The sequence below is a fragment of the Chaetodon auriga genome, chromosome 7, assembly GCF_051107435.1.
Source record: "Chaetodon auriga isolate fChaAug3 chromosome 7, fChaAug3.hap1, whole genome shotgun sequence".
NCBI lineage: Eukaryota > Metazoa > Chordata > Actinopteri > Chaetodontiformes > Chaetodontidae > Chaetodon > Chaetodon auriga.
The window spans coordinates 11518273-11540203 of record NC_135080.1 but is presented as its reverse complement, the minus strand read 5'-3'; the positions used below and the strand labels follow the sequence as shown (position 1 = coordinate 11540203).

The following is a 21931-nucleotide window of genomic DNA, read 5'->3' as shown; positions in this document are numbered from 1 at the left end:
AAATCTGTACATACAGTTACTTATCATATAATACATATTCTAATTATTTTTATATATTTAATTTTGAACAACCCTTAAAAAAAGACTGCAGGTTTGGGATCAAGAGCATTTACAATATTAATATAAAAAACTGCACTTCACATCAACAATTCATTTAATTTTATAAAGTAGAAAAAGTAACATGAGTGAAGAAAATCACAATAAAGTATTGAAAATCCTTTGTTTTACAGTGAATTTAGTTACAGTTTGCCTGAAGGTACACATCTAAATGTAATGACACATGAAGCCTTAGGATGGTGTTAAAGCAGCTGCAGATAATTTGTTTTAAGATCATTATAATGTTATTTTGGTCTGACGTTGATTGACGTCATGAGCATCGAAGGCTGATGAGACGAGTCTGTCACAGAGGAGAGTCCAGCGGGAGCAGCTCAGTCACAGCTCAGCAGGGTACAGGTACGAGGCCACAGTGGTCCAAGACTGGCCACCAGTGCATAGGCTGATGCACATGACAAAGCCAAAAACAGAAGAAAACAGTACCGTCATCATATGCAAACACAAATACTTTTATTTGTCAGAGGAAGGCCCACTCAAAAATAATTACCCATGATTGTCAAAAAAATATCAAAATCCAGCTTCATATATTTGTAGAAATAATTACAAATATTCTGATCATAACACAAAACATGTGCGTGTTCATATTCACATAGTAAGAATCTGCAATATGACACATCTATCGAGAGGATTCAGTTGTTTTAACCAAGAATACAGTATTTTTTTTTTTTTAGGTTCTTCAGCACATCATGAGGCTAATCAAGCTCCAGAAATATGTATCAGCTGATTTCATCGCTGCAGTTTCTTTACGATATCACTGACTGCTGCATTCGAAACAGAAAACCAAGGAAAGTTTCAGCACCGTGGGATTTTGGTTCCCTTGAAGGAGGGAAAAAATAGAAAAACCAAGTTTTTTTGGGACTCATTTAAGTCCAGGTTGTGCATTAGTGTAAAACTTGTTTCCACGCCCCCCAATAAAAACAACATTTAAAAACTTGAAATGAACCTTTCAAACATCTTTTGCAGCACTCATTAGATCTTTCACGCCCTCTGCTGGTGAACGACTTACACATCAAGATAAAGATATGACTAATCAGAAAACAAACTCTTTTGATAAAATGCACTTTGGGTGGGCAGACACGGGCAGCTTTTCAGGTACAATACTCCTAGTAAACAAATTTATCTTCTTCTCAAGAGATCATATGTTCATGAACAGACTGTTTTCGATGGTCTGCCACTTTCTGCAGTGATCATCAGTCAGTGGCTGCGTTGATGGTGAAATGATGGCCATAGGTGGGCAGATAGCACCGACAGGATTAATCTAGTGTGCTGTGTTCATGTCCTGGTGGGTTTCAGGCCCGTAGTGAGGTCTGCAGAGCCTTCATGTCCCTCAGCAGCCTCAGGTTCCTCTGGCTTCTCTCTCCTGGTCTGACTTTGACCGTTCCAGCTGAACGACCTCTGGTGGACACCGTGGTCGTCACTCTCACCTCATTCCCACTGTTCGGCCTAGAACTGGCCTCCTTCCTCAACTTCTTTATCTAAAAACAGAGACAAGAAAAGGAAATAGACAGTAATCAGAAAACAGAATCTACCTCGTGCAGTGAGTCTGTGTGAACTGAACTGCTTCTGTGTGAGAGCCGACCTGTGTTTTGTGTTTGTAGAGCTTACTGATCTGCTCTCCCTTCCTCTCCATTTTCAGCAGCAGCCCCTCCTGCTCCCTCTGAAGCCCTTTTCTCTCCTGTTCAGAAACACTGGCCTCCACCTGCCTCATCAGCTCGTCCTGCTCCCTGCAAACACACACAGGGTCAACTCAAACACCTTTCTAAGCAATCCACTCCTTATAGAGAGACCTCAGATGCGGCGACACTCACAGGCTCATGAGTCGCAGCTCCTCCTGTAGTGCTTGCAGCAGCTCCGATAGCTCCCCCCCACTAGCGGAGGAGGAAGAAGAGGAAGTGTCCGAGTGCCTGCGACTACCTGTCCCATAGCCGTTTGCGCTGTTAGAGAGGACACGGCTGTTGCAGAGGTGCGGCTGGTGTCGCTTCAGGAGAGACAACACTGACTGGACGTTTGCTCGGACTGAGTGGCTGCAGCCTACCGACTGAAAGTCATGGAGGAGAGAAGTGCAGCGTTAATTCAATATCATTTTGTTCCAGCACTAAAGCCAAAAAAATGCATATACGCCCATACTACCGTTCCAGCAACAAAAGGTACATCTCTGAGGCTCAGTCTGTAGTGTGGCTGTGTGTAGGACGACTGCTGGGGTGCAGATTTCTGGAGAGAGACAATAAACATAAGAAATACGATCTACAGGAAAATGGTAGCTAATTTTAAAAAGACTTATTTCATCATGGCACCAAGGAGAGAAAAGAGAGATATTCTTTAAAAAAAGAAAGGGAAAAAGGTGCATTTTACAGAAACAAAAGCAGCAGCTTCCATCAGGATATCCTGACAGATGCACTTAAATTCCTTCGTTCTTTATTCGACATGTCATTTACAGATATACTAACACCGTGGAGAAGCACTCGACTGCAGCTGTCTTGTCACGCTGGTCTTAACATGTGCTCATAAAACGGGACAGAAACACTCTCAGCGCACTCAAACAGATGGAAAACCTTGAACCTCCGCTGTGACGCTCTTCACCTTTGAATTGATCTTCTTCTCTTTGGACTGTCTGCTGGACAGGCAAGGTGAAACTGACTGCAGCAGGATCCTATTGGCCTCCAAGCCTGTCTGAAGCTGAGGAACACACACGCACCCACAAAAGGCCCCACATTTAGCATAAAGCATACAGTGTGTAAAACAACAGACTTTCCTTTATAGTATAACAAACATGACCAGCTGTCAACAGTGCGTACAAGCTAGTGTGGCTAAAGAGAAATACAAGTCAAAGCTGACCTGATTGGCTTTATCCTGGACCAGCTTTCTCTGGTGCTCCTCCTCTTGCAGCTTCATCTCCAGCTGCCGAATCTTCATCTGACACATTCAGACACACACACAACCATCATTATTGTGGTAATAATAAAAAAGAAATTTTATTTTTTCTTGTCACTGCCCACCTGAAATTAAAATATTAATGGGCTTTTCTATATAATTCTGGTCAAGTAAGGCCATACACTGGAAATATTTCTGAGATGACAGAATGAGGTTTCAGTGAGCAGTTTGACCAAAGAGTCACTGTCCTCTCAAACTGAGGTCTAAACACGTGAACATATTGAGCATTTCACAAGAAAAAAGAAAAAAAATGTAAGGAAATGTTAAATAAAATACTTTTGTGCCAAATAAATGAATGTATTTCCTTTTCTTACCCCTTTAAATCAATCATGACCCCCTTAAGATCTATCTTAGGAACCCATGTGTTGGTCCTGACCCCCTGATTGGGAACCATAACCCTAAATTCTTGGATAATCTATGACTTTTGGCTCTAAAGAAGTCACTCATCAATGCATATCTTGTACAAACTGTGTCTCTGCGTGTACCTCAGCGCTGTTTTGTGTGCGTGTCAGCCGACGATACTCCTGCTCCAGCCGCTCCAGCTTCTCCAGCTGGGCATGCTCAGACACTGTGTCAGACTGCTGATCAGCTGACTTGGCTGTCTCCATGGAAACCTGAGAGTGCAGAGAACAATTAAAATACAGTTCCATTCACTTTTGCTCAAAAACATTCACGCATGAGTGTTTTTTTGTGTGTATTTCGAGGTGAAGAGTCATAGCGTCTGTAGCACGGCCGATGACGCTTAGCATGGGGCTAACCTGCTGTTTGAGCAGGCTGGTCCTGTCTGCCTTGGCACTGCGCAGCATCCTCCTCATGTGTTCCAGCTGTCGCTCCAGCTTCACACAGCGAGACTCTGCAGCAGCCAGGTGGTTCACCAGCACTGTGGCGTAGAACAATGACACACCATAACACATAAAGATGAATATATAAACAACATCAGTTAAAAAGCTATTACATCTTCATCGCACACCCACCTTGGTTGCAGCTGGACTGGCCGCTCATCTCTCTTTCTGTGTCTGTCTGCTCACTGAACAGCCTCTGTGTGACTGTGTCGCTCTGCAGATGTGTGCGCGATGCATCGTTCCCCACGGCGTGCAGGCTGCGCTCTGTGTGTCCTCTCTCCAACTCCAACCTCCTGATCTTCTCCTGGAGGTTCCTCAAGGCGGACAGGATTGCTACACACACACACACACACACACACACACACACACACACACACACACACACATACACACAGGGATTGTGTGTGAGTGAATGCATATGGATACTGATAGAAACATATTTAGAGTATGATTAAAGTCAAGGTGTAATAAGATATGAGTTTTAGGTTTGGGGGGGAGGAATAGGAGGGTCGGATAGGGACCTGGAGAGGATAATGTGAGAGGATGAATAGATGTCAGTGCGGCTGAGACATTCAAGTAGTGTGGCATCATGTTACACAGGCTGTAACCATGGAGCTCTGAAACACCACAATACTTGACTGGAAACTTTGCAAAGGGAAAATAACACAGAGACACACACATGCACAAATTAAAGTCACCTGCACTGCTGCTCTCTGGGAATGCCTTGCTGGGTGATGATGAGCGACAGGACTGATGTGTGCGTGTTTGGGGTGTGTGATGCACGAGTGTGTTGATGAAGGGACGGTGAGCAGGATACGCTTTGTAGGATGGGAGGGACAGGCTGTCAGATACCACTCCACTGGGTGGCGGTGGACAGAGGTCCTGCAGAGACACAGGGCTAAATGTTGAACAGCATCCACAATATCTGGCAAATATTCCACATGCTTTCATGGTGATGGCTGCAGTCGATCAGTGATGGAGGTGCTGGAGTGGTGGTAGCCTTCTCATAACGAGCAAATGAAGTACAGAAAGTGACATAAATGTGAGCTAAAACCTTAAATTCGTGCTTTAACACAACTAACGTTGCAGCATGTGTTATTTTTCCTGCTCGAGTCAAAAAAGACACATTTAAGGTGAAACTTTCTAGTTTTGCGACATTAGCTGGTCTGAGTTGTAGCAACTGCTGCTAGGTAGCTTTCCGTATAGTCTGGCTAACTCTATGGCTCCTATAAACCATGGCGAAGAGTTGCTATTCTTCCTTTTTGAATTAAATTGTGTAAGGTCTAGTAAAGCTACCTTCTCCCGCGTAGCAGCAGCAGCGGGTGTTTTTGACATAGTCTCCATTGAAATGCTGCCGATCCAGTCTGCCTCGCTCGTGCTGAACCGGGGAGTAAAATGTGCAAAATGTGCTAATGTTAGTTGAGATTAAAGCTACAGCCAAGACCTTTTTAAATACGACTGACAGCTCGCTAGCTAAGCACCGTTTCCAGCGCTGTCAGTGCTAATATGGTTGTGAAAAGAAAACATCACTTGAGCCTCATAACACAGGGTTTCTAAGGGATTGATTGATATTAATTACAGCATGCCCCGTCAGAGGTGGGCGCCTATAGAACATAGTTTTATTTTTGAGACGGCCTCAACGGCGCGCCTGGGTAAATAAAGCAAATGCATATTATTTGCTTACCGGAAATGTAGTTCTTCCTCCGCGTAGATTCTCCCGCTTATAACGCTGATGCTTCAGAGTAAAACTACAATAACTGTGAGCCTCCAGTGAGGGGCGGGATGGAGGGTTTGCAAGACTTGCCGGGATTTTTATGGAAAGTTTAGCGTTTCTGAGAGGAGGTGGGTCGCAAGCAGTGTTTCTCCCACGTTGTACCTTATAACGAACACAACAAATAGTAATTACTTATCGAGATATCGATTAGTTACAGCCAGTCGAAGTGTAGACATAAGTTCATGTTAGCTACTGCATTGATAGCTGGCACGCGGCAGTTTTCTAGCAAAAGTGAAAGCTAACGTTAATACATCATCCTCACATGAACTCACTGTTAGCTATGCTACTGCTTTACGACTTGATTATTAGTTAGCTACACTAGCTATCACGAAATACAGCTAACTGTAGCTAAATGTAGCTAGTGTTTCCTGGCTCCTCGAACACGTTATCAACATTTTTTAACATTAGTTGTAGCGTCATAAGCCTCCGTGATAGTTTTGTGCCATTCTCTGAAATTAATGTTATTTTCTGCAGGGAATCCTTTTGCTGACCACCTGTGAGGTGTAAACAGACCTCTCAAGTTCTCATTATCACCATGTCCTCGGAGAACACCTTGTGAGTCTGTTTAAATTATCACTTTAAAGCCATAATATACTGTGGTCATGCTCGTTGTTTATTAACAGATCTCCTGAAATGTCCTAATGAATTTATAATCAGATAATGCACAGTGCAGTCTAATGTACAGGTATATCCAGGTATGAGCTGTGTTTCTTTTTCATGACTGGATAAAATGTGTTTTTTTCCAGAGATGACGAGGATACCTTCAAGATCCTGATTGCTACAGATATTCATCTCGGCTACCTCGAGAAGGATGCTATCCGTGGCAGTGACTCTTACAATACCCTAAATGAGATCCTGAAATGTGCCAAGACAAATCAGGTGCGTGCGAGCTGTGCAGAGGGTACAATGGGTGACTCAGCAGAAAATCAGATTCATTTACACAAAGTCTGCTTGAACGAACATCAAAAAGTCAACGTGTTCGAAATGCCCACTGCTTTCTATTTGTGTATTTGTTCGCTTGCAGGTAGATTTCATCCTGCTGGGTGGGGATTTGTTCCATGACAACAAGCCGTCACGCCGGTGCCTCCACACCTGCATCACTATGCTCAGACAGTACTGCATGGGAGACTCGCCCATTCACTTCAACATTCTCAGTGATCAGACTGTCAACTTCAACACCACCCAGTCAGTTCTGCTGTGTTCGTGTGATTATTCTTGGCAAACGCTGTATTCGTGTTGAACGAACGTTACATCAGTGTCGGTGTGTCATAGGTTCCCCTGGGTTAACTATGAGGATGAAAACCTGAACGTCTCCATTCCCGTATTCAGCATTCACGGTAACCACGATGATCCCACTGGGGTGAGTTGCTTCCAGCGTGAAGGAAATTTATTACATACAAGATCTTTGTCTCGTTCTTCCTGTGTGCTCGTTTTAAAACCACGCTTACTTTGTTTTCCTCTAGGCTGAAGGTTTGTGTGCGCTGGATCTGCTAAGTGCTTCTGGTCTTGTCAATCACTTCGGTCACTCCCATTCAGTGGAGAGGATTGAGATTAGTCCCATCCTCATGCAGAAAGGCAACTCCAGGCTCGCCTTGTATGGTCTTGGTAAGTGTGTGTGTTTTGTGCATTCTTTGTCTGCAGCCTTCTAGGATTACTGGAAATAGGAATCGTTTTTTCAGTCTAAATTGTGTGTGTGTGTGTGTGTGAAGGCTCTATCCCAGATGAGCGCTTGTACAGGATGTTTGTCAACAACCAGGTAACTATGCTTCGCCCCAAAGAGGACCAGGATGAGTGGTTTAACCTCTTCGCCATCCACCAGAACAGGTGTGTGCATGCAAACTAATGCGTTAGGAGTGTTGTTTAACATTGATAGGTTGGCATGTTCTTCACACATTGGGACTAGTAAACTTTTACTGCATTACCTCACAAAGCCAGGCCTAGATTATAATTTTAAGATGTAAATGGCTGTATTTTTCAATGTCAGTTTTCCTGTTTTTTTAATTGTTATGTTTTTTTCTGCCTGTGTTTTTTTTTTTAAACCTAGGAGTAAGCACGGACCCACTAACTACATTCCTGAGCAGTTCCTGGATGACTTTCTTGACTTGGTGGTGTGGGGTCACGAGCACGAGTGCTTGATTACACCGACCAGAAATGAACAGCAGCTCTTTTATGTGACACAGCCTGGCAGCTCAGTCGCCACCTCCCTGTCCCCTGGAGAGGCTACCAAGAAGTACACAGAGACACCTGCACACAGTGAATGATCGTTCCCATATTCTGAGATTGTTTTGACACTATGAAGTTGCCAAACTACTCTGTTTGTGTGGATCTAGGCACATAGGGCTGCTGAGGGTGAAAGGTCGCAAGATGAACCTGGAGAAGATCCCCTTAAAGACGGTGCGTCAGTTCTTTATCCAGGATGTGGTGCTGGCTGACTACCAAGACCTCATACCTGGTACACCCCAGGTCACAAAGAAGGTGGAGAACTTGTGCTATGCGAAGGTAACACCTGCACTCGCCATCAAACATGCAGAGCCGGTCTTACATCTGTCACTCATTTGTTCAGAAAAATCCCCAAACATGTCTCATCTTATGAGAAACGCATGTATTACTAATTTAAAATCTAGTGTTCTGTTGCATGATCGTTGAAACTAGTATTGTGATACACATTGGCGGATGCATCTAATTGGTGGTGGGAACGTCTAATGAGCCAGTAAAGTTCGCAGTCTGCTTATCCACAAAAATGCCTGTGAAGTGCATGTTTAATAACATTCTTAAAGTCATGGAAATGTCCCCCTTGTGTCCTCTGTCTGTCCGTCTGCCTTTCTCTAGGTCACAGAGATGTTAGAAGAAGCTGAAAGAGAACGACTCGGATGTCCTCTCACCCCAGAGAAACCTCTAATCCGCCTCAGGGTAAGAATTACACACCTTACGCGTGTGTGCGCACCTTCATCGTCACTCTACATTCCAATTCACCCTCTTCATCGCCTTCCCCAGGTGGACTACAGTGGAGGTTTCGAGGCTTTCAACACGTCTCGCTTCAGCCAGAGGTTTGTGGACCGTGTGGCCAACCCGAAAGACATCATTCACTTTCTCAGACGACGGGAGCAAAAGGAGGGCATCAAAGGTATGACGCGGAATAAATACACATCTCTGGATCTGCGGTACACACCGTAGATGGACGTACAGTGTTGCCTAATTGACGTGCTTTAATTGTTGTGCTTTTCAGATGAGGTCAACGTTGACTACAGCAAACTGTTGAAACCCACAGCCGTTGAGGGGCTGAGAGTGGAGGACCTGGTTAAACAGTACTTTGAGGCAGCTGAACAGGTGCTGCCACTCACTGATTCACAGTCTCGTATTTGCAGGGTGTCATAACGCTTGTTTTTATGTAGTGTGTGTGTGTGCGTATCTTCACAGACAGTGCAGCTGTCCCTTCTGACTGAGCAGGGCATGGGGAAGGCCATTCAGGAGTTTGTAGACAAAGATGAGAAAGACGCTATCGAGGAACTGATCACTTACCAGTTAGAGAAGACACAGCGCCACCTCCAGGCCAGAGGAGTGACCACAGAGCAGGATATAGACACAGAGGTGAGGGGCGGGGTCTAATTTCAAAATTTTATCGCAGTTTGCGACACACGACCTCTTGTCTGTTCATGATAAGCTCTGGTGCGGTAGAGATGCATGCTCAAAAGAACAGAACATCACCTACCTTTAAACATCACGAAAGACTAAGATATCAACAGGTTTTTGGATATGTGCAAATATTGCAGTGCTGACCTTTCCAAGAAGGTGGTTGAACAAATGAAAGAGGCAGGCTGTGTGTGTTAATCAGAGGATGTTTGGCTGCATGTAAACAGGAGTGTTAATTTTCATTGGCCATGTAAATAGCTTTGTAGGACTATTGACTTTTTCGGTGCTTGTTTTTACATTTTCAGATCAAGCGATTCAGGGAGTCCAAAAAGAACACAACTGAGGAAGAGAATGAAATCAAAGAAGTAAGTAATGAATGCAGAGACGCCTCAAATGTTGTACTGTCTGCTGTGTCTGACTCTGTGAGCTCTCTCTCTGTCCTTCTCAGGCTATGGACAGAGCCAAAGCTCACCGTCAGCAGCGAGGCGATGACCCTGTAGACCAGGACATGTTCGATGGGCTCGACGATGTTGCGATGGACTCTGATGAAGGCGCAGTCCCGTTCCCGGCCCCCACCCGAGGCAGAGGGCGAGGAAGCAGGGGGCGGGGTGGCCGGGGTAGAGGGAGAGGTGAGTTAGAGGGGCATACAGTGGTAAATAGGTGTTTCAAAGGTTGATTCAAGAATGGAGGCCTGACACAAGGCAGTGACACACAGCAAATACAGCAGTTAGTGCTTGAGCGGCAGGTTAGACCAAACATCCACAGCACTTCCTCCAGCTGCCTGACAAAGAAAAGTGGCATCTAATGGAGCAAAATGCTGTGCATCATAAATCCTTCATCTGTCTATTCAGGCGCAACCTCCGCTGAACCAAAGCCAGCCGGTCGGGGCCGTTCCCAGAAACCCTCAGCAACAACACAGAGCAGAGGCATTATGCAAGGTAGGAGAGAGTGAGCGTGATGATCTGCGGACGCACAGGTTAATGTTCTGTATACGCAGAGAATTCAGAGGAACCTGGTGTTTCATCAGGGTATGAATCTGTTTCCTTCAACGTGTCTCCTCTCTCCTTTTTACCCCATTCTTCAGCGTTTCAAGCTACGTCCCAGAGACCATCTCGGACAGCGGCCGCCACATCTTACGCTGCAGATGAAGTAGGTCAAGGGAAAACACACACACATGCAGTAAACACACACACCTCCTAAATTTAATCTCTATGTTAACTCTACTGTCCTCCAACCCTGCGTCTCATCTCCAGATGACCATTGATGACTCGGATGAAGATATACCTATAACGAAAACTGCCCAACGCCCGCCAAAGTATGTTTGTTTCAGTTGGTGGTAATCCAGCCGTTCATGAGAGGAAAACCCTCCACCACCCCTGTGTTTGAACATTTTTTTTTTTCTAAATCTGGGTTTTCTTTCTACCACAGAGCAGCATCGTCATCATCATCCTTCACAAAGTACAGCTCTCAGAGCCAGAGCCAGTCATCGAGAGGAGTCGCGTTTGATGACAGTGATGATGATGAGGTGAAAAGAGAAAATGACCCAGCATGTGTCTGCAGTGCTGGGGATCGTATGATTATTTTTCTAGTGGGTTTCCTACAAAACCACATTGTTTTCTGGGAAGCAGCAATATGTACCCCTACCCTTAATCTCACACAATCCATTTCAGATTTTCTTGCCAAAAATGAACTTAACTTGATTGTTTTCACATTTCCCTGACAAACATTTTAATCATTTTTCCATCTTCATCTCTCTTTTTTTTTTATTGTGATGCAGGATAACCCATTCAAAGGCCCCAGGTCTGGTTCACGGAGATAACAACGAGCGCGTCTGTTTTGAAGCACTTGATAAATGCTAATTAGCAAGTGAGCTGCTGCAGGGTTGTGCTGAAGGACTTCTGAGGGCATGTTTCACTCACTCTTCCTAATGTTGATGATGAATAATTAAGTTGATCAGCTGCTGTTTGCTTAGCATAAAACTATCCAGTCAATCAGTTCTGATCAAAGGCTTAAGATAAAGGCTATAAGGTGGATGTGGCAGTTTTCACAGCCTCATTTATTAGCCACCACCTGAACGCACCAACTGGCAGACGGTGTCTGCTACTGTACATCAGCACTGATCCATTTTGGGTTTTGTCGTTGGCTTTTGTACTTCTCTGATATTCAGGATATAATAAATGTTTTTTTCATATGTGATCGTCTCTTTTTTTTTTGTGCCCTTGTGTTGACGTAACGTCCCAGTGGCAGAGGGTGAGAGAATCTGAAAGAGCAATACACCATCAAATGCAGATAAAGTCAGATTCTCACTCGCCACTTGGCTCTTCTGTCCTCTACTGTGTTTCAGATTATTTGTATTTTAAATTTATACAGATATTTTGGGTTTTACTGCCAGTTTTTTTCCTGCTGTTTTGCTGTTAAAGCTAATACTGATGAAGTTTCAGGTACAAATGCAAAGGTAAAGACAGTGAAGCTGGTCACACAGAAAAAAATGACATCTATCCACCAGAGGGGGGCGGTATAGTCAAGTTGAAGGCACTGGGTGTCACTAGGGGAGTTGTAAGAAAGTTGAAGGGTAAGATCTTTCAGGATGCAGCCTGGAAAGGCAGATATTTGAAACTTCATCCAAAGTTTATTTTTGATTTATTGTTTTCATTCGTCAGATGATTTATGAATTTAACCTTTCTTGCACCATATGCTGCTTGAGGGATGTTCCCACTGATTGTGCTTGAAATTTGAGATGACCATTGTCATTTGCGTCATCTTTTGTTCAGGATTCATATAATGATTTCCATAAATCCTTCTCTTGTTGCTTTTGTTAACTTTGGGTCAGAGGGTGTGTGCGTGGGACGAGGCCGACACTGACTGGAACAAGGAGGGATCTGGTTTCCAGCTCATACAAAGAATATCCAGACAGTTATGTGGCAAAACAAATGTTCCACTTGCCAAGTTAAAGAATGTTTTTATTGCATTTACAGCCTATTTTACAACCAATTTTACAGGTATATAAAAATGAACAAAACGTTCCACATATAGTCAACTATCAGCTGCTACGTCACTCACCACACTGTATGCAAACCTTGACAGCAATGTTATTGTTGTACAAAATTTTCTAATATCATGACAGTAGGTTAACTAAAATTTCTAAATTCAAAAGTGCCAATTTCTACTTATTTAACATATGTCTCAAAGACCAGAGAATCATAAATAAATCAGGTTGATGAATTCTGTTACTTTGCTACACATGGAATCACAACCTTAAAATGAAGAAGTAGTGACAGGGGTTTGCCTGAGTGCACATGTTAACATACAGTCAGTGAGCACAGCTTTGAATATTCTGGCCACGGTTTGAGTTTTCTGAAGGCCCTTTGAAACTCAGTGTGGAGGTACCGTGAACACATTACAGCGTTACATTTATAAGTTATAGTCTTCAGTGCATCAGTAGACTTGTTACTTGAATCTTCTGCGCTCGCAGTGACGTCAAGTAATTCCCGCTTTCCACTTAAAGTGCTTGTATAAATCAATGTGTGGTAGGAAGAAAAGCACATAATCTGTGCTGTGAAAAAGGTGCATTTGCCCTTCAATGTGGACACGCATCAGATCGACTGAATCAGCTCCATCGATGCGTTAAAGTCCTGCACTTTGCATCATTTTTACAACATTGGTGATATTAACCTGAGGCTTCGCACTGACCTCTGCGAGCTTTAGCACAGCACAGGTTTAGCCTGTCTGTCACCTTTCATTACCATATCAACCCTCATATCACATTGCACACCCAAAATCGTAGCACACAGTAATCAAGTACATTTTGTCTGCCAGCCTGGTCTTCACAGTTAAAACAGTTTGTACACTTATTGCTAAACCAAAGGTAGTGAACAATTTTTCTACTTTAAATTGATACTAATCTCGTTGTAAAGACACAGGAATCAGTGGTTTGGGTCTGTCAGATTACGACACTGAAAGCTTAAAACATCCCAGACAGACCAGCGGCACATACCAAAGCAACGTAAATATACTTGTCCCCTGAGATAAGAACCTGAAATGGTACAAACCACACCCAAAACAAGTTTGTGTGTGCGTGTACACTTGCAGTGTTTTTGCATAAGGCTGTGTTTAACAGTTCATCTGCATTGCTGCTGACATCGATCTTCCACTTCCCCTTTCTGTCTCTCAGTAAACCACATGGAAACAAAAGCCTTCTTTTAGTTTCACGGTCTGTCCAAGCCGCACTGGACTGCAGTCTCGTGGTGGCTGCGTCTCATGATGGAGGACCTCAGGGGTTTTTCTGGAGGGATGACGTAAAATGTTTGTTTAGTGTATGTTTTGCCAAGTAAAACTACTACTACTACTGCTTGGAAGAGCTAGTGAGTGGAGCTCACGAACAGACACTTGTAACACCACACACTTACGTCAATGACTGTATGAATCCAGCTGAGCATCTCTTCAGTGTTGCAGTAGACACCTGGTTTTCTCGCCTGGCCACAGCCGATGCCCCAGCTCACCACTCCCACCAGATGCCACTGAGAGGAGGTGAAGTGCACCAAAGGACCCCCACTGTCCCCCTGGGATTCATAACAGCACAGTTATATTTTGATATCCAATCCATCTGTATTGCTAGGCTTTAAATATTATTGTCAGTGGTTCGTTACCTGGCAGGCATCCACTTTCCCCTCCAGGTACCCAGCACAGATCATCCTTGGGGTGATGGAACCACCATACACTGTTGGGCTGGCACAGGTAGCCCAGTCTATCAGAGGGACGGAGGCCTTCTGAAGTGAAGGATTAATCTTGCCTGAAGAAAGAGTGGGGATGCAACGTTTGAGTTATAGGTTACTTCAGAAGAGTTGTCTTTTTTTTTTGTTTGCGAGCTGGCAGTTGATGATGATGACAGGTAGTGTGAAGGGTTTCTCACCGTTTTCCTTCAGGTATCCCCAGCCAGTCACAATCATGGCGGCTCCGGCTTGAAGGCCGAGGGCATAAGGAGGCAGACAAACCGGCCTACGGCTCTCTGAAAGACAGGCAGCGCATTCATTTCGAAAATGTTTGCTTTTGTCGTAGCTTTGGCAGTTGAAAAGTACAGTTATCAAGTGGTTACACTGGCTGAGTTGAAAGACTTCTTTCCTATGCAAGTGCAATGTCTAAAGCAGAGTCAAATTTCCTGTACGTGCACACATGTACAGTGAAGAGCTTGCTGTTTGGCATGTACACCAGTAGAGGGTAATAGAGGAAAGCCTACTGATTATATGTCTTGTTCTTATCAGAACTGTTCAGGTTTAAATTTCAACTACAGACTCTTCAGGGTCCATTAACTGATATGCTCATAATTCTAATCAATCAGTAAGGGGCAGTGATTTCTGCCTGTGTGTTTTTATGAGTATTAAATTGAACTCTGACCTCCCACACTGAGCGGACTGCTGAGTCTCATCAGAGCTATGTCATAGTCGTTTCGAACTGCACTGTAGTCTCCATTCACGATGATCCTGTCCACATAGGAACCTCCCAGCGTACTCATGTATGTCCGGCCTGATACCACTCTCCAGCGACTCACCTCCTTTTTACTGTTGCAAGATCCAGAAGAAGAGAGCAAGGAGGGGGTGTGAGCATGTTTTAGATGTTAGCAACGAAGGAAGTTCAGTGGAAATGGTATATATGCAAACTGTACTGACTCAGCAAAGCAGTGGGCAGCAGTGACAACCCATTGCGGCGACACCAGAGAGCCTCCACACACATGGCTGCCTCCCATCTGCAGGCTAACCTGCCAGGGCCAGTCCTCAATGAAAGCATCTGTACCCCCAACAATACGGTCCTGAGAGCCCACCTCTCCACAGTCTGAAAAGCAAAGGTTTCTTGTTATTTTCAAAGAGCATTTTCTTTACTGTGGTTCACAGAGACAGTTTTTCTGCAGACATGTGTGAGCCTGTTATTGTGAAACTGGTCACACAGCTCTGCCTCGTTAAAAACTGTAAACAATGTTGGTGACTGTGGTTGTTTTTTGAACAATAAAACTCACCTGAACAGGACAAAGATACCACAGATCCGGATTTGCATTGAGTTCTGTTGGGGGGGGGGGAAATCAAATATTTAGAACTACACATGAACCACAATTAGTTTGTCAAACAGACAAAATACACAGTCGCATGTTGACCTAACTGACCCCTGCTCCTGTTCTGCCCTCTCTGAGTGAAGTGTTTTGTACACTCTGATGGGGGATTAGACAGAGAGGGAACAAAAACCGTGGAAGTTTTTGTCTTTTAGGAACAGAAACTGTGAGAAGGGTACAATCAGGCAGGGGGGAGCATTTAAAGCTGAAAGAGAAAGAGAAAATAAATGAAAGATTTTTTTTCACAGAGATAGGAAGTGGGAAGGAGAGAAATGAGCATCTAAATTTCCCATTGGATGACAGATGTACTGCCTCGCTCACCGGTCAATGGTAGCCTGATGTATGGGTTTGGTCGTAGTCCCCGGCCTGACAGCTGTGAATGGTCCAGGTTTCAGGGAAGATATCAAAATGGCCACTGGGATACTGGTACTACGAGGTTTACTGGTAAGACAGACGACAGAAGGGGGACGATGCAAGGCTTGATTTCTGATAACCCAAGCTTTAAATTCACACAGTCTATTGATCCTCTGAGGGTGTGAACTCACTTTGTGTATCCCAGTTGCTTGCATGCCGTCTCTGTGTGCTGCTGGGTCCAGTCCTCACCACACACACTCCGCCAACCTGAGCCAGGACTGTACACCTGCAGGACATTCCAAGCTGACGTGAGACGCACTGGAGGGAGGAGTGGCACAGAGAGGAAGAAGAGAGGAGTCAACTTATTTTTTCAAGCTTTATTTTTGTGATGCCCAAGTGAGGCCGAGTCAAGTGTTTGCTTTACCTGGATAGGTGGTGTTGACTTTAAAGCTCGCCACGCAAGTTATTTCATCCTCTCCTTTTGCGCAGTCCTCTTTCCCGTCACATGCTTGGTCTATTGGGATGAACTTCAGCGAATGCTTGCAGAAGAAATACTTGCTGTCAATCAGCTGCTTTACTGCAGGGGAAAGAGGTGGCACGTTGGAAGGGCAGAACTCGGATTAGAACAACATTTTCCTTGGATGATTTGATAAATAGTCAAGTGTCACGAATGAATTGTCACGAATACACCTTTGGAAAACATGTGTCTCCAGTGTGACTGATATAGAAATAGAAACATGATGCCATCCTGTGATGTATGTACATTTCCTTGAAGGAAGAAAACTACTGTCAGGAACTGTGACTCACTGAAGTATACTGCGGTGACCAATATGCCCAGAAACACCACAACTGCCACGACAGTGAGCAGCACTGCCTTCGCCTTAGACGCCTTGCTTTTCTGAGTCCTTGGAGCCGTCATGGGCTTTCTGTGGCGACCTGGCTTAGGAACCACTGGGATGAGGAGGGGAAAAAAAACAAACACGTTCTTAGTACCATCTAATACCCTACTTTCCATGTATTTAACATGATATTCATAAATAAATCTTCCATCATTGCAGTAACACATTAACATGAAACAGCTTACCTGGCTGCCTGGGATTCAATGGTCTTGTGCTTTCTTCAGGCACCTGGACGACTGCCTGAGGCGAGAATAACAAAGACGCATTAGACAGGATGAGCACAGGTGTCGAAACAACAGTGTGCGTTGTGTGGCTTGAGAGAAAATATAGTGTGTGCGTCTAGCTGGGGGTGTAGGTGATTGTGTAATTGTGTGTGTAGGTTTCAGTGTATTTATCTAAGCTGTCATCAGCTGTTTGCATGTGACTTTTTGTGTTTCTCTCCAGGTGGCTGTCCAAGTATATGTGAGAATAAATTGCACCTATCTGTCCAAAAGTCCTGCACAGCATAGAACAAATGAACCATGTGCAAGACAGGTGTACAATACAATACATATCCATGGGAGGAGCCACAACAGATTACCCATCATGCACACATGGAACATAGTGTCCCACTATGAATTGTCACGTTACACCGATGTGCATATGTCAGCCGCTCCATGTGCTGCAGGCAGTTCCCATAATCTGTTGTCTGACAGACCCCAGTGTGAACGGGATCTTATGTGAATGTACAGGATCCTGGGGTGTAGTGTGGCAGGGTCTGTTGGGACCCAGCGAGTCCTCCATTCATGCAACTGATACTTTGGAGACAGAACAGCCTGTAAGGATGCAGGATGGTACAGTGAGAGGGGTGGCTGCCCTTCAACCACAGGAGCCAGGTTAAATGCTACTCTTGTATCCTTAAGCAAGATATCAGCTGTATCCCGGTTGCATAATTGCATAATGTACACTTCAGTCTGTATTGTGTTCCTAGCATGTGGGATAGATTACAAAATAAATCATAGTAATTATGTCCCAATAGAGCAGCTCCAATGTGCTCATGTTTGTGAGTAATTTTCCCCTCTCAGATTATTTTCACCTAAAAAATTCAAATGAGGCTTGAAGGGATAAAATGTTTGTTTGATAATAAAAAAAAAAAAAAAAAAAAAAAATATCTGTGCAGCAGAAACATGTCTTTTCTCCTGCTTTTTCATTATCTTGCAACCTTTCAGATTTACAGTATCTTGTGGCCCCATGCTCGGTCCTGGCCTGGTTCCATGATGGGAACCACTGCTCTGAGGGACACGGCCCATGATGGTAGGTCCTTCCAAAGATCTAACCAAGACTTACATCCCTGATTAGCCGGTCTTGTCTAGTCTCAAGTCAAATATTTGCATTTTCATGAACAGGAAGTTGCCCTGAAATATTTGGGAGTTGGCTTATTGGCTGTGGTCAGGGGTCTGACAGTCAGTTTGGCCCCTTCACTGGAGTGACAGGTCGGGGGTGTTATCTTTATTTGATAGGGACAGGTACACTGTACACATGCAATCTGAAAAACCGCCATCTAAAGCAAATATCAAAGTGTTAATAGTGGCTCCTAGATTGCGACACCAGGCCTTAGAAGGGCTTTTATGAAATTATAAGATTAAAACGGTGTGGTAAAAAGAAAGTAGACTCAGTAATGTCACAGCGAAATAAAATAAGTCCCAAACCTGCTGCTGACTGGCCTGTTTGAGGATTTCAGCAGATGGTATATACAGTTACTGAGTGATGGTTTGAAGAGCACTTTCGCCTACCTGCTGTTCTTCCTTTGTCTTGTTCTCACAGCTTTCCACCCATTGTTTGAACTACAAACATGCTTACAGTATGCAGTTTGGATGTTTCTTGATACTTTGTGTGGTTAAAAAAGCATGTTGTGCATAATCTTTGATGACTAAATGAGGACTTGCCAGAACTACAGCTAAACAAAACGGCTAATAGGGAACACTGTCACACTACATACTGTTGTCTAATTTTCACTTCTGCTTTAAAGTACTCGGTAATTTCCCTCATTTTCATATTTCTTCGCTGCCAGGCAAAGAAATATGCTCTGCTGCAATTACTTCAATTAAAGGAAGTGCTCAATAGCGATGTTTTGAAAATACCTCCCTGTGAAAATAACGGCTGATGTGGCTGTTTCATGTCCAGCTCTCGTCAGTCAAGTAGGAGGAACAAGTAAAGTGTATATACTCTATAAAGAGAGAGGGGAATGTTGTTGGACAGGTTTTTTTTTGAGGAGGGGGGTGGTTGGGCGGCTTGGGCGGCTTGGGCGGCTCTCCTTATCCTGCCATGAATCAGACTGTTTTGCTTGGAAGCGCTTTGAGACACTCTTACATAGGACAGCATTTCAAATAATCATGTCCATCTTAAAGCATAAAAGCTGCATACGTCAAACACCCAGACAGTTTGTTCTTTACTCTGCATGTCGTGTCGTCAAATCACTATCGGTTTTCTCTTTTCCGAAACAAGTGTTTCACTTGTGTGGATTAAGCCCTGCAGCATCTTGGTATGTAACATAAGTGCTGCACTCACTTATACTAAAAATGCTTTTTTTGTTCCATATAGTTAGTTTATTAACCATCTTCTCAATTTCCCCAAGACTGAGGTGTCATCGGTCATCAGTCACGCTGATGCCAAACATTACAACACATGGAGCCTATAATAATCAGATTTGCATAACCAGCATAAGAGAGAGCCCCCGGTGTATACCAATAACCCGATTTTAACATGCCGATTAATACACTCCCTCCAAAAAAATCACACATACTCATCACTGAAAAAAAAAGGAATTAGATCATCATCACCTGATAGCAAACAGTATGAACTGAATAAGTGGGAGAGGATAAACGGCGGGATTAAGGAGACAGCACAAAAAATGGGAGGTCCATCCAATCTGGGAAACCAGAAAGATGACTAAAGGAAGTCATGTGGCTGAGAGCGGACACACACATACCTGATCTGTTCATGGCATCTGTTCCTACCATGACAGACAGTATGATGATGGTGCCTACTGGAAAACACAATCATGCGGCATTCGCCAAGCATGAGCATATCTATTGTCTACGTCATCTAACGTGTTTTACCTGATTCTGTTTGAGTCAAACTGACCCATAAAGTGGACTCCAGCCAGTTAAGCCAGTGCTAGTGGGAACTGCTTGAGTAAAAAAACATAAGTGGGTCAGGCTTAATGGATACAGGCCTTGACATGGTAAACCTTTTGTTCAAACGAGGTGTTCCCCTTGCCGCTTCTCAGCTTTGTTGGATTATGTTCCTCATAACTGAAACGGTCACAAAAGGGCTTCTGAGAAACTATGCATTACATGTTGGACGAGCTTTAATCAAAGGCAGAGATCTAGACCAGTGCAGTCTGCGCATGTTGAGAAGCACAAACAAGCGCAGAAGTGCACACTATAGTGAGTGCACTCAGTAACGCACAAGCAACTCCACACACATATACATTCATAACCTAAAACCACTTATCCTTTGGATGGTTATGGGTTTGTCTCAATGTGAGGGCTGACACATAGAGACAAACAACCATTCACACTCACATCTACAGTGTCGCCAATTAACCCAGCCTTCACGTTTCTGGGCTGTGGATGGAAGCCTGCGGGAAACCCACGCAGACACAGGGAGAACATGTGCGGGAATCCACAGCCGGTCGGCTCAAACCCACAACCTTCTGGCTGTGAGGCGACAGTACTAAACGCTGTAACACTGTGCTGCCAGCCACATACATTTTTGAAGATTTTACTATCTAGTCTGACCTACAGAGAACTGTTCTTTCCACACAAATCAAATAAAACTATGAGTATCAGCTGGATCAACATGAACCGAACATGTTCCTACCTCCCTGCTCCAGTAGCTGCTGATGATCACACACCTTTTACTAAACTCTATATATAAAGCACAAGGCAATATATGCTTTGGCATATCAGCTATGGCTGTGCTACTGTAAAATACTTACACCATTTAGTTGCAGACAGCATTTCCAACATGCAAAACTTTGCTGCTACACTGCAAAAACTGGCTGAATACAAGTTAGCAAACAGTGAGTATGACCTTTGTACCACGGTATGATAACAAACATGTTACAGGATACAGGATATGTAGGGATGGTAATATTCAAAATGGCCCCTCTGATGCAAACCAGTGACCTGACTTGCCATCTTCTTTATAAATATGTTGATTTTACTTCTAGTTGGACTCACCCACATGATGTAGTTGTCTTTCTTGGTAAGGCCCAGTTGCACCTCTTCTGACAGCGAACACAGAGCAAACACTGCCCTCCCTCTCTGGAGGTGGGACTCCCCAGAAAGTCACTGTCCTCTGTATGTCCTCGGTCCTCTTCTTCTCACCCTCCCTCTCCGCTGACTTAAACTACAAAACCCGGCTTGATTCAGTCTATCTCCTTTCTGTCTCTCTCTCCTTTTCTTTCTCTGGCAGTGTAACTGAATCTGCCTTGAAGGATGTCTGACTGGCTTTATTAAAGAGTGCTGGTGTGTAGCGTTGTGTTTCGGCGCTCCGCAGATTCAGAGAGTTGTTTTTGAATGACCAAGCCCTGCTGACGAAACAAAACTAAACGGAGGTATTCCAGGTAACCTGACTCTTGATCCTCCTCTCTCTCACTACCTGTCTCTTCCTACCTGTATGCCCTCCCCAATTTTCCCTCCTCCCTCCCATCCCTCCCACTCCAAACCTTTAAGCCCTCTGGACATAAAGCACGACATCTCTTTTTTGCCTCCTTTTGCATCCTTTACTCTTAAGCTTCCCTGCTGTGCCTCTTTGCCTCTCAGGTTTTACCCAAACATACACCCACGCAATCAGGCATCTGTACAGATACAAATATATACAAAAGCACAGATGTGGCACAGTGCAGCATGTATGCACACACGCACACACAAACCCAGGCACAACTTGAAATCAACAGTGGTGTGATACGTGTGCAGTACGATGCCCTGAGGCTGAGGTGTGAGTCTTTTTTCACCTGTTTTGACAGTCAAATGAAAAGTCAGTTGGTATCAGTCAGGAGATCCTGTCTGACATCCAACTGTGACTCATGCCATGTCACGTAGCAAGTAATATGACAAATATACGCAATGACCTATTTCTATTGAACTCAATTCATTTATGTAACACCAAATCACAACAAAGGCTGTTGTCATGACACTTTCCATGTCGAGCAGGTCTAGACCATATTCTTGAATGCACAGAGACCCAACAATTCCAGCAATTCCCCCATGAGCAAGCGCTTGGTGAAGGCAGCGAGGAAAAG

At 44.1% G+C, this 21931-nt stretch overlaps 3 protein-coding genes across 4 annotated transcripts; 1 reads left to right on the top strand and 2 right to left on the bottom strand.

Annotated features, from left to right (window-relative positions):
- Nucleotides 1-535: 535 nt before the first annotated feature.
- cep57 (centrosomal protein 57) lies at nucleotides 536-5401 on the bottom strand. 2 transcript variants are annotated; one of them, XM_076735535.1, is made up of 11 exons: nucleotides 5184-5401; nucleotides 4586-4769; nucleotides 4020-4220; nucleotides 3804-3925; nucleotides 3531-3659; nucleotides 2950-3027; nucleotides 2695-2790; nucleotides 2245-2325; nucleotides 1923-2152; nucleotides 1694-1838; nucleotides 536-1589 (listed from the first exon to the last, which is right to left on the bottom strand). In XM_076735535.1, the coding sequence occupies exons 1-11, from the start codon at nucleotides 5229-5231 to the stop codon at nucleotides 1404-1406; spliced, it is 1500 nt and encodes a 499-aa protein (XP_076591650.1). In that variant the 5' UTR covers nucleotides 5232-5401; the 3' UTR covers nucleotides 536-1403. The 2 variants fall into 2 exon arrangements, with proteins under 2 accessions (XP_076591650.1, XP_076591652.1); XM_076735537.1 differs by having other exon boundaries at nucleotides 555-1589; nucleotides 1720-1838.
- A 269-nt stretch (nucleotides 5402-5670) lies between these two features.
- Nucleotides 5671-11481, top strand: mre11a (MRE11 homolog A, double strand break repair nuclease). The gene is made up of 20 exons (XM_076735534.1): nucleotides 5671-5729; nucleotides 6136-6216; nucleotides 6408-6540; nucleotides 6686-6846; nucleotides 6934-7021; nucleotides 7125-7266; nucleotides 7371-7485; nucleotides 7706-7891; nucleotides 7992-8160; nucleotides 8491-8571; nucleotides 8656-8785; nucleotides 8888-8988; nucleotides 9079-9249; nucleotides 9597-9656; nucleotides 9740-9920; nucleotides 10143-10229; nucleotides 10376-10440; nucleotides 10545-10606; nucleotides 10720-10816; nucleotides 11069-11481. Exons 2-20 carry the CDS (start codon nucleotides 6197-6199, stop codon nucleotides 11108-11110), a joined length of 2091 nt encoding a protein of 696 aa, XP_076591649.1. The 5' UTR covers nucleotides 5671-5729; nucleotides 6136-6196; the 3' UTR covers nucleotides 11111-11481.
- A 2004-nt stretch (nucleotides 11482-13485) lies between these two features.
- tmprss4a (transmembrane serine protease 4a) lies at nucleotides 13486-20941 on the bottom strand. Its single transcript, XM_076734311.1, has 13 exons — nucleotides 20868-20941; nucleotides 16827-16881; nucleotides 16550-16693; nucleotides 16167-16319; nucleotides 15934-16060; nucleotides 15710-15829; nucleotides 15299-15342; nucleotides 14955-15117; nucleotides 14683-14846; nucleotides 14201-14296; nucleotides 13938-14080; nucleotides 13698-13850; nucleotides 13486-13573 (listed from the first exon to the last, which is right to left on the bottom strand). The coding sequence occupies exons 1-13, from the start codon at nucleotides 20871-20873 to the stop codon at nucleotides 13562-13564; spliced, it is 1380 nt and encodes a 459-aa protein (XP_076590426.1). The 5' UTR covers nucleotides 20874-20941; the 3' UTR covers nucleotides 13486-13561.
- Nucleotides 20942-21931: the final 990 nt, after the last annotated feature.

What these genes read in the sequence shown, in the direction of transcription:
- cep57 (XM_076735535.1), bottom strand. Translation starts at nt 5,231, where the DNA reads ATGGAGACTATGTCAAAAACACCCGCTGCTGCTGCTACGCGGGAGAAG. An exon ending in CCAGCCTGCTCAAACAGCAG is followed by an intron (nt 3,660 to 3,803) that starts GTTAGCCCCATG and finishes CTGCACTCTCAG; the next exon opens with GTTTCCATGGAGACAGCCAA. An exon ending in GAGCTGCGACTCATGAGCCT is followed by an intron (nt 1,839 to 1,922) that starts GTGAGTGTCGCC and finishes GTGTGTTTGCAG; the next exon opens with GGAGCAGGACGAGCTGATGA.
- mre11a (XM_076735534.1), top strand. Translation starts at nt 6,197, where the DNA reads ATGTCCTCGGAGAACACCTT. An exon ending in GTCAACTTCAACACCACCCA is followed by an intron (nt 6,847 to 6,933) that starts GTCAGTTCTGCT and finishes GGTGTGTCATAG; the next exon opens with GTTCCCCTGGGTTAACTATG. An exon ending in GCAAAAGGAGGGCATCAAAG is followed by an intron (nt 8,786 to 8,887) that starts GTATGACGCGGA and finishes TGTGCTTTTCAG; the next exon opens with ATGAGGTCAACGTTGACTAC.
- tmprss4a (XM_076734311.1), bottom strand. An exon ending in AAGCAACTGGGATACACAAA is followed by an intron (nt 15,830 to 15,933) that starts GTGAGTTCACAC and finishes CTGTCTTACCAG; the next exon opens with TAAACCTCGTAGTACCAGTA. An exon ending in CAGTCCGCTCAGTGTGGGAG is followed by an intron (nt 14,297 to 14,682) that starts GTCAGAGTTCAA and finishes CCTGTCTTTCAG; the next exon opens with AGAGCCGTAGGCCGGTTTGT.